The sequence below is a fragment of the Thermobia domestica genome, chromosome 2 (assembly GCF_964235325.1).
Source record: "Thermobia domestica chromosome 2, izTheDome1.hap1.1, whole genome shotgun sequence".
NCBI classification, from domain to species: domain Eukaryota; kingdom Metazoa; phylum Arthropoda; class Insecta; order Zygentoma; family Lepismatidae; genus Thermobia; species Thermobia domestica.
Genome location: NC_137455.1, coordinates 49,835,769 through 49,848,447, shown reverse-complemented (window position 1 = coordinate 49,848,447; position 12,679 = coordinate 49,835,769). Strand labels below are relative to the sequence as shown.

The following is a 12,679-nucleotide window of genomic DNA, read 5'->3' as shown; positions in this document are numbered from 1 at the left end:
GGCAAAAATTATTTCATAGTTTGAATAATAATATTTTCCACCTAATCACAACATTAAATCATTAAATTTGTGTTGTTACTTACCATATCATCTTTATTTTCTCTGAATACTGATAATTTCTTTAAGAACGTGACCACTAAAATCAAAAGATCATGATTATCTCGATCTAATGCTTTAATTAACATTCCAACGATATTCTTCTTCCTCATTTTATCTTCGACTTTTGTATCCTCGGCGATATTCAAAAGTAGATAAAATGCCACTGTTGAGGAAGAAAAGACAACACAATGAAATATTCAATTTACAGTAAATTAATTACATCTTTCACTATTAACAATCATGTTGAAAAAATGCCGAATATAAATACAATTTAAAATGAAATTATCAAAGTTCGGTACTCCCCTCTACAAGTCAACTATACGAAATATTCATACACTTTTTTTTGGGGGGGGATCACTGTTAATCGGCGCATACTGCAACCACTTTCAAAGGTTCTCACACCTTAATCTTTTACTATAGTAAAATCTGTACACAACTGAACTTATATTAAACTAAAATCTGTTTATAACGTGAACTTGTAAATCGTACAATTTCACCTGCATTAAAAGTAAAACTATGTATAACAGAAGTAAAATGCGGTATCGTAAGTTATCTTAAAGAATGGTTTCATTATATATATATATATATATATATATAATTTGCAATGTTGACGATGAATATCTTACCACTTAAATGGGTTTTTCCGAAGCTCACCGATCTAAGCTGCATCCTGATATTCATACCTGTACATTCAACTATCTCATAAAATCACTACTTCCTAATGAGTTTTTACAAATTCATTACTGATTATGTTTTCTTACAGCATATGTAACTAAATATCTTTTCGTACGCTAAGGATGTAAACCATAGATTGACTTCAAACTAATAATATTCGTTAGGTATCCCAGAAATGGTTTTTCCCCGATGCTTCTACAGAAGTTTTGAAGAAGTCAAGACTGACTAAATATCTTTTTAGCATTCGAAAACGGGTATTTACTAACTTTATAAAACCGGTTAGTCGTTTCCAAGGTAGAATTCAGGCGCCTCCATACAAATGACCCTAAATAAGTTTTGTCGACGTTTAGGTCGCCTACACGGAACGACTTTCCTAAGTGACTTTTTTGTACCTGAAATTGAGCTTTCATAAAATTTTATGAAAATCATTAGTCGATTTGAAATTAATACCATACTTCTAACCGACCAAACATTCCTTGCTTTACACTGAACCGTAATGGAAATAAGCTTTTCCACAGTCGATCATAAAAGATAGTTTAAAAATTGGAAAGAAATAGATAAATTGCTTTTTCGTAAGAGAGAACGAGTTTTCAACATATTTCACAACACCCGACGTGAGTTTTCTATAGATACCGCTGAAAAAGTTTGTGCTAAATCAATAAGCACTTTTTAAAACCATATTTCATAAAAATCAGGGTAGTTTTCAAGACATAATTGAAACTCACTTTTCCTCCCTTTCATTTTTTCTTCGCAGATGTTGCTAAATGACTTTTCCCAAAGTCCAGACCCAGGTAAATCATTTAATATCCGAAAACGAACTCTTACCAAATTCCATGAAAATTGTTAAGTCATTTGCAAATCAAAATTTACAACTGACTTCTTTTTCTTTCTTTCTTTCTTTTCTTTGCTTTGGATTGAGGAGCCATTGTAATGGGTTTTAAAAGATACTCTCTAACTAAGACTATGAAATTAAGAACTAGCTAACTGCATTTCTCGTACTCGATAACTACTTTCAACCAAATTTCATTAAAAAAAAAAGTTTTAGCTTTTCAAGCTGAAAGCTTACTCAAATCAGAACTTAGCTACATGTTTTTCTTAAACTCACTTGGGTTTTCACTAAACTTAATAAAAACAGCTTTCAATTACAGATATCTACATAGGATTTTGCGAAGTGGAGACCTAGTTAAATAGCTTTCTCACACTTCAAAATGGATTTTCAACAAATTTCATGAAAACCTTCAATATTGTTTTCGAAATGAAATTTACACTCGAGAAATGCTTGTTTTAGATTAAGGGGTATATTTTCTAATTTAATTTGCTATCAGATTTTCTAAAGATAAAAACAATGTATTCAGTTTCTGATGCCTTAACTGAACAAAAGATAATGAACAACGAACAATCATGTTTGTACTTAAAAACCTTCCATTGAGAAACTGTCCATATTGGTTTCCGTATGACAAGACTGCAACAACAAAAGACATACATTGTTCAACCTCTGAGCCATTTTCTGCAAGCCCAGGCATCAAAACATGGCACATACGAATGCAGTAGAGAGCCTTCTAAGGAACGTATACTACTTAATTTCGAAACAGAACGCAAGAAGCAAGGAAAAACACATTAGGATATACTTATGGATATTGCATCAGCAAGTTTTTATTATTATTAAGATTACTTTAAAGAAAAATTTCAAAGAAGCTTATCAACAAACATCTGCAAGTAAACGAATACTTATAACGAAAACAACATTAAGGTTTAGCAAAGCACCCGAATAGCAAGAGGATGCAAATTTTTTAGTGACAAGTTGTCCCCATCCTCACGGTGTATAGTGTATACCTTTAAAAATTTAAGTTGCTTAGAAAACTTATATTTTGAATAATTTCCTTTATTCTTAAATTACTGCTGTTATATTTTCCTTGTTAATACCTATGTAATTTTCTCATTACCTTTAGGGTCAATCCATCTGACGTGGTCCAAAGATGGGGAAAATGGTTGCTCGACCATCTCCGAAAATTATAGTAATTGGAGTGTGATGAACCTTGTGTATGGGAAGGTCAATAACTTCATTCACGTTGTCGTATGTACAACTGTTTCTGAATGCCGGTCATCTTTGTTGTCGGTGGATTGCCATTTTTTGCATTTGCAAGCGTTTACGAAAACTACAGTTGCTCAGGACGTACGTATCAGACGAACTCCAAACAAAAACGAATGTTTAGAGGAGAGACTGAGGTACACGGAGAACATACACTCTTGCTTCTAAATAAATATGCGTGGTTGCAAACCAATACATGAAATCACTAGAAAAAGTATAGAAAATTAGACTTTTAAAGGAGCTGTAATTTGGAATGGCATAAAGTGGAGGGTGCATAAGTTTTGTGTTGAATACTATTGCATGTAAAAAGTCTGTAGAAATATCCACAGCTATGATACTACTAGCACCATAGATTTATGGGGGTCTGAAAGTTGAAGTTTGTGATTTTGATGTCATGTTTGGGGTGTAATATCTCAGGAGGGCAAAGTGCTAACAATTGCTATTTGGGCCAGAAAGAAATTTTGTGTGTGAATAAACTATTGAAAAAAAAAAAATCATGACATATTACATGGGGGGAAAAAAAAGTAAGGATATGGTAAAAACGAGAAACAAGCACGCGCGTGATGATGGTCATAGCCCGGAAAAATTTAAATATTTTGATATGTTTCAGGCTAAATCTCAAAAACTACGCATGGTTCAGCAATTAGGCTCGCTTTTGTTTGTGTTCAGTTGTGCAAAAGCTTGCGAGTGGCGTTTGTTCCATCTTTCTATCTATCTCATGATAGAAAGATCTCTATGATCATTGCCACAACTTATGGTAAGAGGATTAGCTCCCCCTTGCACCCACGACACCCATCGTCGAACTGGTTCGCGGTATTAAGGCACTTAATGTATATACAAAGTATCATTGAAATCCAATCCCAGTTACAGAAGTTAATGTGTTCACAAGCTTGCGTTACACTCATCTATCCCAACCTGCTGAAAATGGCGTATTTATGGAAAATATTTAAAATGATTGTTGTTTTCTTTCTCTTCTATAGCATTACAGAAATAGCTTTTAGTAGCTGTCACTACAAGTTCTCGCAATTACATGATTTAAGTAGTGTTGCAAGCTTCAGCAATGTTTATCATATCTCCGAACGGCTTGAGATATCGAAGTGCTGTAAATGGCAAAATAATTTACGCATCCATTACAAACCATACAAGTAACTAGATATGATACTTATCTCAGCATTTTTTCGAAATAAATGCTTCCAAAAAAATTAAAATTTTCAAGTCCTGGTAACTTCGTTCCTATTTACTCGAAACAAGTCATATCATGACCATGGTATCCAACACTAAAGTACTTTCGATGTGCATTATCCTGTACATCTGCGTTGTGCTGCATTTGCGTTAGAGGTTTCCGAACTTTGGATGTCTGATACTATAACATCCTTAGTTTGCAATACTGAATAATAAAAGTGGTATTTTAAGTTTACGTTTGACACGTAGATTTTAAATATGTAATAACCTGACGTTATGCCGTTTGAAAAAATATAACTTTATATTGGGTTCGCAACGCTGTTTGTTGAGTCTTTCTGTTTAATATAAAGATGTCCTCCTTCTTATAGTTGCTTCGTGCAAAGTTTCACTTTTGGTTTGTCCGTTACAGCGGATGGTCAAGATCAATTATCCACTCTGTAGACGTGGCAATGATTATGGGGCTAGAAAGATGGAACAAACGTCACTCGCAAGCTTTTGCACAACTGAACACAAACAAAAGCGGGCCTAATTGCTGAACCATGAGTAGTTTTTGAGATCTAGCCTGAAACATATCAAAATATTTAAATTTTTCCGGGCTACGGCCATCGTCACGCGCGTGCTTCCTTCGTGTTTCTACCACGTCTTCAATTTTTTCTCCATGTAATATCAGTCATGATTTTTTGCAATAGTTTATTCACATACAACATTTCTTTGTGACACAAATAGCAATTTTTAGCATTTTGCCCTCCTAAAATATTACACTCCAAACATGGCATCAAAATCACAAACTTCAACTTTCAGACCCCCTAAATCTACGGTGCCAGTAGTATCACAGCTGTGGATATTTCTATAGACTTTTTACATGCAATACGTACTCAGCACAAAACTTATGAACCCCCCACTTTATGCCATTCCAAATTACAGCTCCTTTAAAAGTCTAATTTTCTGTACTTTTTCTAGTGATTTCATGTATTGGTTTGCAACCCTGCATATTTATTTAGAAGCAAGAGTGTATATTCTCCGTGCACCTCAGTCTCTCCTCTAAACATTCGTTTTTGTTTGGAGTTCATCTCATATGTACGTCCTGAGCAACTGTAGCTTTCGTAAACGCTTGCAATTGCAAAGAATGGCACTCTACTGACAACAAAGATGGCCGGCATTCAGGAACACTTGTATATACGACAACGTGAATAGTGTTATTGATCTTCTCATATACGAGGTTCGTCACACACAACGTTTTATAATTTTCGGAGATGGTCGAGCAACCACCTCTGGACCATTTCGTATGGATTGACCCTTTATCTAAAGTGAAGGCGAACAACTACAAGTTGACAAAATAGGACTTCTAAACGGTTATTCTAAAACGTTGGAGAAATGAGGATTACAGGCATTAACAAATTTATAAACAACACAGTGAAGATACCAAGAAAATTAATAAGTTTTGAAAAATAGCTCTCCATACTATTATGGCATAAACTTCAAACTTCAGAAAATTGTGTTAAATATGGTTTCAAAGTAATGCTTAAATCTCCATTGAAATTAAAAAGCAACCTTACGGAATACAAAAATTATGTGAGCAATCATTTTTTTTTTTTTTTTTTTTGGGGGGGGGGGGATTTGTTCTCTGATGTGTCAATGCCTACAAATCTAAAATATGTAAAGAACGCTAAGTATTATGATCTTGCGATATCAGGCTTATCCACATCAATGTACATTATCAAAAAGGTATAATTACTCCAATTGTACTTCGCAAATTGAAAGATTTCTTGTGGATTTTTCCTTGTTAGGACTATAGAACCAGAAGTTTAATCTCGATCAAGATTCACTTAACAAAAATTGGAATTACATTATTAAACTTAGCAACACTTCGAAAAATCCTTAACACATAAACACTATGATTTTTTCATACTGAAAAATGCCTCAATAATTTTTTATACTTTTTAAAGAACTGCACCAACTAGTACGATAAAATGGCGATGTAGTATTTAAGATAACGTAGTTCATTATATTGTACGCACCAGTGATTTTAACATTAACTTAATTTATCTTTATTGAGTTGATTTTAGTTTAGCGTCCCTTTCAGCAGCGAAGCTATATGAGACGTGGACTTATTGATTAACGTGGAATCCGAACCACATGAGCTCCCGTCGGGAATCGAACCCGGGTCTCCCACGCCAAAGGCGTGTACGCTAACCGCTTAGCCACGAGGGAGCTCTTAATTTACCTTTAGTCTATTCCCTTAATATCTGTACAATGTTAAGAAATAGTCAGCTCAACAAGTAACTCAGGATGCTTGTCTGGAAACAGATGTAAGTAAAACATCAAAATGGTCGATTTTTAAATAAAACACAAATACGGTAAGTAATTTTATTTATTGATTTACATAACAACGTATTATACATAAAATGAAAATATTAGCTTATCAAAGCATTGACTAAAAGAGAAATTATAATCGATGTTCCTTGGGTATACGTCTATTTTCCTACTTCATAGATCAATCATTTCGGCACCTATAAGAATTCCTGTTACTTTTTTGAAGTCCACTTTACATTGAAGACAAAGAAATCTAGTCATCATCTACATCTTGAGTTTTTCCACAATGCTGAAGTATTAAGAATATATGGAAGAACAACTAAAGATGCAGGTGATAACTAGCTTTCTCAGTCTTCAATGTAAAGTGTACTTGAAAAAGATACCAGGAATTTTTATAGGTACCGAAATCATTGTACTATAAAACAAGGAAAATAGACGTATATGCAAGGCATATTCAATCTAATTTTTCTTTTATTCTATGCTTTGATGTTTGACTTCACTCAAGATAAAGTAGAAATGAAATGAAATTTTTGAGCTTGACTTCTCACGATTATGCCCATTAGGTTGAGAGAGATGAATAACTAAGGCAGTGAATGATGACGCAATAATTAATGGAATGAGAATGTGGGAAGAAACGGGAGTACCCCGGGGTGGACAACATAGTACCCACGCAAACTATGTTGTCCACCAGAAACTTACTTGGACGGGGATCGAACCAGAGATCCCACATAACAAGAGTAAGCGCTAGACCACTGAGCCACTGTGCTCTTTTTCGGATAAAGGCAATGAAAAAATTGCATAGATACTAAAAAGGAAATTTAACAACGAAAATTCAAAAATCGTAAACATTAATTCTACAACGGAAGAAACTGATTAAAATATAAATTCTTCAAATAACGTAAATTTCTCAAGGGATACACACTGAGGATGGAGACAACTTGCAGCTGAAACGTTAGTGTCGCTCTGCTTCTGCTTCTGGTGATTTGTTGAATATTTAATTGTATTTTCATTATTTGATATGCATTCAATTACATCATTAAGTAATGTAATGAATACTAGTCCTCCATTCAGTAATAAAATTGAACTAATTCTGGAAGTTTCATGCGAGCATCTTATCGATTAAAAAGGAATAAAACTTTTAAGTGCATACCTCTTAAAAGTTGATCCTGTTTCTTGAGTAGAACATGATACTTCCGACAGCTTTTCTCATAGTCCTTCCTCAACTTTTGCGCCTCCGTCATATCTGCGGCTTCTGAGGCATTTGCCATGGCGTTTTCACTTATTCGCTTACGATTTTTCAAATCATCTATCCACTGATCATGTCGCCGTAGTTCATAATCTATGACTTCCATGCACAATGAACCAATCTAAAATATTAAATTACTGATAAATAATTTGACAAAGATCGCAGTAAACATATTTACAAATCAAAAATTCAACTTAGTATTTCATCGAACAACAAATCAATTAAACATCCGTTATATATTTGGGAAAAGAATTGCCTTCTAATCTTAGGGTCTGAAGTACGAGTGGATCACACTAATTTTACAGCATTAATGAATATCTCTGTAAAACACTAATGTAGATAAATAACCTGAGTAGACTAATGGAAGCAGAAAAAAAGAGAACCTAAAGAACAATGCTTTATACCAGAAATGCGTCATGTTGAACTTAGTTCGAAATGGTTTAATACACATATTGCGAATCTGAACAAAATTCAGCAAGATGTTTTTATCTCCTGACGAAGACGAAGTTGCTGCTAAACCGTTGGTGATTGTCAGAAAACTGATGGCCAAAACAATGAAAACATTTTTTCTTATTGAAGAAAAAAAAAAAAAAGCATGTTAAGGGCAACCGCTTGTGATCCTGAAATGAAGGTCATGAGAATGGAATGGCAACATTTCATTTAATCTTACAAAGTGTCGAAGATGTAACCTTTTGCAAAATATGATGCTCACCATGTTTTGAGATCTGCGAAAGCTTTTATCCTAATAGACTGATTGAAATCTGGGCTTATATTACTTGAGAATTTATTGAAACCTACTACAATAGCTTTGCGGGTTCTGAAACAAAATCTGTGCTTCTCTTGACTAATAATGCTCCCACTCACAGAACAGGGGAAACAGTTGAACCTTGTGCAAAAATGCTATTACAACCAGCTGTCACCTCATTCGCCTAGCTTGATATCTTTAGACTTCTTCCATTTTCCTTGCAATTGATAAACTGAGATAATTTTTGTTGGGAAAGAACTGTTTGAGAAGCAAAACTCGCTATGCTATGAAAGATGATATGCCACTGAAATATGTTGCTTCATAGAAGGATAATATAGACAAACATGCAATATCGCTTGTAAGTTTTAAGAATCTAATTTTATTCCTTCATAATGAGGGTGGATTTCCTCGTATTTACACACCTTTTCTATATTATTATTATTATTATTATTATTAGTTATATTAGTTTAGTAATAACCATAGATATGGCTTCAATTTGTCATCACTTGCTTTTTACCAACGGTAATAGATAACTAATAAGAGAGCAAATACGGCGGGAGATTTAATGCTCAGCTGCCTAACACGATTTTCAATGCAAATCGTCATTACTACTTCAGTAGTTGTCAATTCATCAATTAGCAACCCCGAGTTTTACAATGCAGTAGAAAATAATCTTTAACTTACCTTGTATTGAATGATTACCGAATGAAAATTGGAGAATGTTGAAAAACAGAAAAAGATGTAGATTATATTGGTGCTCAGTTCAATACTTCTTTTCCAGTCTTCCCGAAGTACTCGAGCCAAGGCACCCAATACAGTCTCTGAAAAATAAATTAAATAATCAAAGTTTTGATTACGGATAGAATAAAACAAACAACTAAAATTAGCGTTTCGAATTTCAAGTAGGAATCGATACTAGTATTTGTTAAAATTCAATATATGCATGAAAAAAAAATGTGTGTTTGGATTAGGAACACAAATAATAAAAAATACGGCTACATGCCTCGGGAAGTGTATTTTCAAAAATGTCAGGAGAATGATAAATGAACAAATTACTGAGTGGAAGAATGCTTTAATGGTGGCGTAGAACAGTAAACGTAGTTACAACTTGAGTTACAGAAGGAATTTTTGTTAGGAAATATACAAAATACAAAGTCGTGCTTTTTTTTCTTTTTAGTGACTTACCGTTAACAGAGAGTTCTTCTAAGTTATCAGGGTTTCTCGCTAGCTGTAGTATAAGGGCTGAGCCTTTGATTTTTTCTGGTATGTCTTCATACAACAATTCAATGTAGTCCTCTAGGCAATTTATGAAAGCGGTCTCCGTCTCGACCGGAATTTCTGATTCAGAGCTCGCAGAACTTGGCCTCGAGGCTTCATTGCTTCTATCTAAATCAAAAAACAAGAAATTTACAATGAGTGGAAATGAAATCAATATATTGTAGTTGAAATACCTAAGTCAATCGCAACAAAAACGTAAAATTTCTCAATATGTTCGACAACACATGCGCTGAAATAACCGAACTGAGTACTATCTTTAAATGTGAAAGAGGTACACGTCTATCAACAATATAAAATTGCACACAGACTTTCTACGAAGAAAAGGAACTCGAACTATTTTCGCATATAGGAAATATATATCCTCTAAAAAAGAACTGTCAAACAAAATTAGAAAATACTACTTTCTTGACTTCAAACGCACAGAACAAATCATAAAAATTATTGGCACTTATTGGGAAGTACCGAAATGATCAATGTAATGTTTTATTATTATTATTATTATTATCATTATTCACGAACCTAAACAGATGAAACCAACTGTAAGTCCCTTATTTTCAATTTCTCGGAAACGAATACCGACGTTTTCGAAATATTAGCAGTGAAGAAATAGAACTTATGCTCCTTTGGAACATTACAGAAAGTACTACGTTTTTAAAAAATTGTCGGCAATAAAACGCAAATACAATATAAATGATCTGCATGATTCTATTAGTTTTTAACTGTAATAAAAATATTTAGAAGGGTTCTTAAAAAAATAATTGCTGAAAGAGATGAAGATATTCTAATTTTTTTCTCATTTTTCAACCTGTAACATTTTACGCTTCCATATTTACTTTCCAACTTCACTGCTATCATTTCTTTCGCCTATCATATATACCCTTGTTGTTTCTTCCTGGTATATTCTGTTGTTACCGTCACACAGTGGAAGGAATTTTAGGCATGTAAATAATGATTTTACCTATGATTAACCACTGCTCGACAACACTAAGTTTCTTAAGCAGATTACAGAAAGATATTTCAGAAGAATCTGAAGTGCAGTAAGGACGTTTATGTGTAGCTGCTGTACACGTGGTGGCAAACCAAATATACGGCAAATTGATGATTTCGTTCCTGTTTATTAATACAGTGCACAAAATAAACTTGTATTCCTCACCTTTGTCAAATGATGGTTCTTTTCTGTTCTGTAAGTAATAAATAAGTTGTTCCACTTCCTTCAACTTTGATGGGTGAATAAGGCTACATTTGTCTATTACTTCTTTTGCAAGTGCAGACACGTCGGTGTGAGCGTTCAAACTCTTCAGCCGAATGATTTTTTGACATTCCTGCAGAAAAAAAGAAAAGCAAATTTAAAATAAATTTACCATTAGAATTCTACCATGTTTAAATAGGAAGACATCAACAGTGGATTATGTTCTTCCTGTTGTTATCATGTTTGCAAGGTGCTAATGAGAATTTTAGTTTTGATGTGTAAAATGTTGGCATAGATGTGACGAATTCAAGACATATTGATTATTGATTATGAAAGATAGCTAAGGTATTTTAATATCATATTTGAGCGAAGAGTGAACCTGCAGAAGTTACTTCATATACCGGAAGTTGATACAGGTCAACATAATCGATGTTAGTAGTTCGGTTCAAGTGTACTAAAGAATAATAGATCATCATGGAGTGTACGCATGTGTTGTCTTCCTTTGACTTTATAGAAAGCTTGAACCTTGCACTCTAATTTTGAAATTGGATCGAAATTCTACGACTGTAAACAGAGAGAATTTAGTTGTGATGTTGGGGCCGCGGTGGCTCGTGGTAGAGCGTTCACCTCTGGTGGATGGGGTCCCTGGTTCAATCCCAGCTCGCGCCAAGTGAACTTTGTGGTGGACAAACATCGTGTGCGTGAGTTTCCTCGGGGTTTTTCCGTTTCCTCCCACTTTCTTGATTTCACCATTTTATTCATTTCTCATCATCGTCGTTTCCTTTAGCCTAGCTGACATAACCATGGGACGTAAAACTCATGGGATGTTGTCCTTGGGAGTAGTATTTGGTAAAAGTTTGCGGAAGGATACAAAAACTCACACCTATCCGAGCACATGCAACTGAAAAAGAAGTTAATAGAAGGCAGAGTCCGTATGAAAGTGTTAAGAGCGGTTTAACTACAAGAAACATTTATAAAGCAATAGTTATTTCTTTAAATTAGCAGACGCGTATTACAGAATTTGCATTGTGGGGGAAGACTTTAATCCTTAAGATATCGGACTGGTTCACATTTTGCGCGTAGTAATTCTCCTGAACACTGCTATACGGCCAGAAAATGAAGCTGGTTTAGCCCGTGGAGCCAGCAAATACTCGACATTTGATTCGCTTTTTATTTTTTAAAGGAAAAAGCTCAAAAGAAATCTACGATGAACTTATGGCGGAAGGAATGCTCCATCATAGGACAAGATGGGCATAGAAGGTTTCAGTATGGTGTAACAAACCTGTAACACAAAGAACGAAGTGGGTGGCTATCTCAGTCGGAGGAATATGAACTGCCAAAGAAAGTCCAGGGTCTTGTGCTTACACACCGTCAAATTAACATTACTACTATTGTAAAAGGTGAACATTAAGCAGGAGTTAATATTTAAAATAACGCCTGATGGAGGTTGCCGCCAACTGGATCCTGGATTTGCTGAAGCCATTCCAAATGTAGCACAAAAAGATCACAGCGGAAATGCTTCAGCTCTATAGTACCCATCAGGATTACGTTTTTCATAAACTGACCTCTGTGGATAAGTGCTGAATGTATCACTACGACCCAAGGACGAAGATAAAGCAAGTAGTTGAAGCATTACTATCTCACAAAATGATCAAAATCGTGACATCACAAGTGAATGTGATACTATCTTTTGAAACTGAAGCAATGTGATCTTGTAGGATCATTCCGCAAAGAACAAACCATTACTAGGTGCTGGGTCATTCCATGTCAAAGGTACCAAGACCAACTTGACTATTTCCGAAGTTAATAAAATTTGGTGGGAAGGTTCCATATCGTCTGTGATGGTTATGTGGGAAATTTCAG

At 34.5% G+C, this 12,679-nt stretch overlaps 1 protein-coding gene across 1 annotated transcript in view; it reads right to left on the bottom strand.

The window, feature by feature from the left end:
- Kap3 (kinesin associated protein 3) overlaps positions 1-12,679 on the bottom strand; it is an 89,205-nt gene that overhangs the window by 57,065 nt on the left and 19,461 nt on the right. The window contains exons 3-7 of the mRNA XM_081741165.1: positions 10,781-10,949; positions 9,535-9,735; positions 9,034-9,170; positions 7,509-7,725; positions 84-262 (exon numbers count right to left, since the gene is read on the bottom strand). Coding sequence (XP_081597291.1) covers positions 84-262; positions 7,509-7,725; positions 9,034-9,170; positions 9,535-9,735; positions 10,781-10,949 — 903 coding nt within the window. The remainder of the gene's footprint in view (positions 1-83; positions 263-7,508; positions 7,726-9,033; positions 9,171-9,534; positions 9,736-10,780; positions 10,950-12,679) is intronic.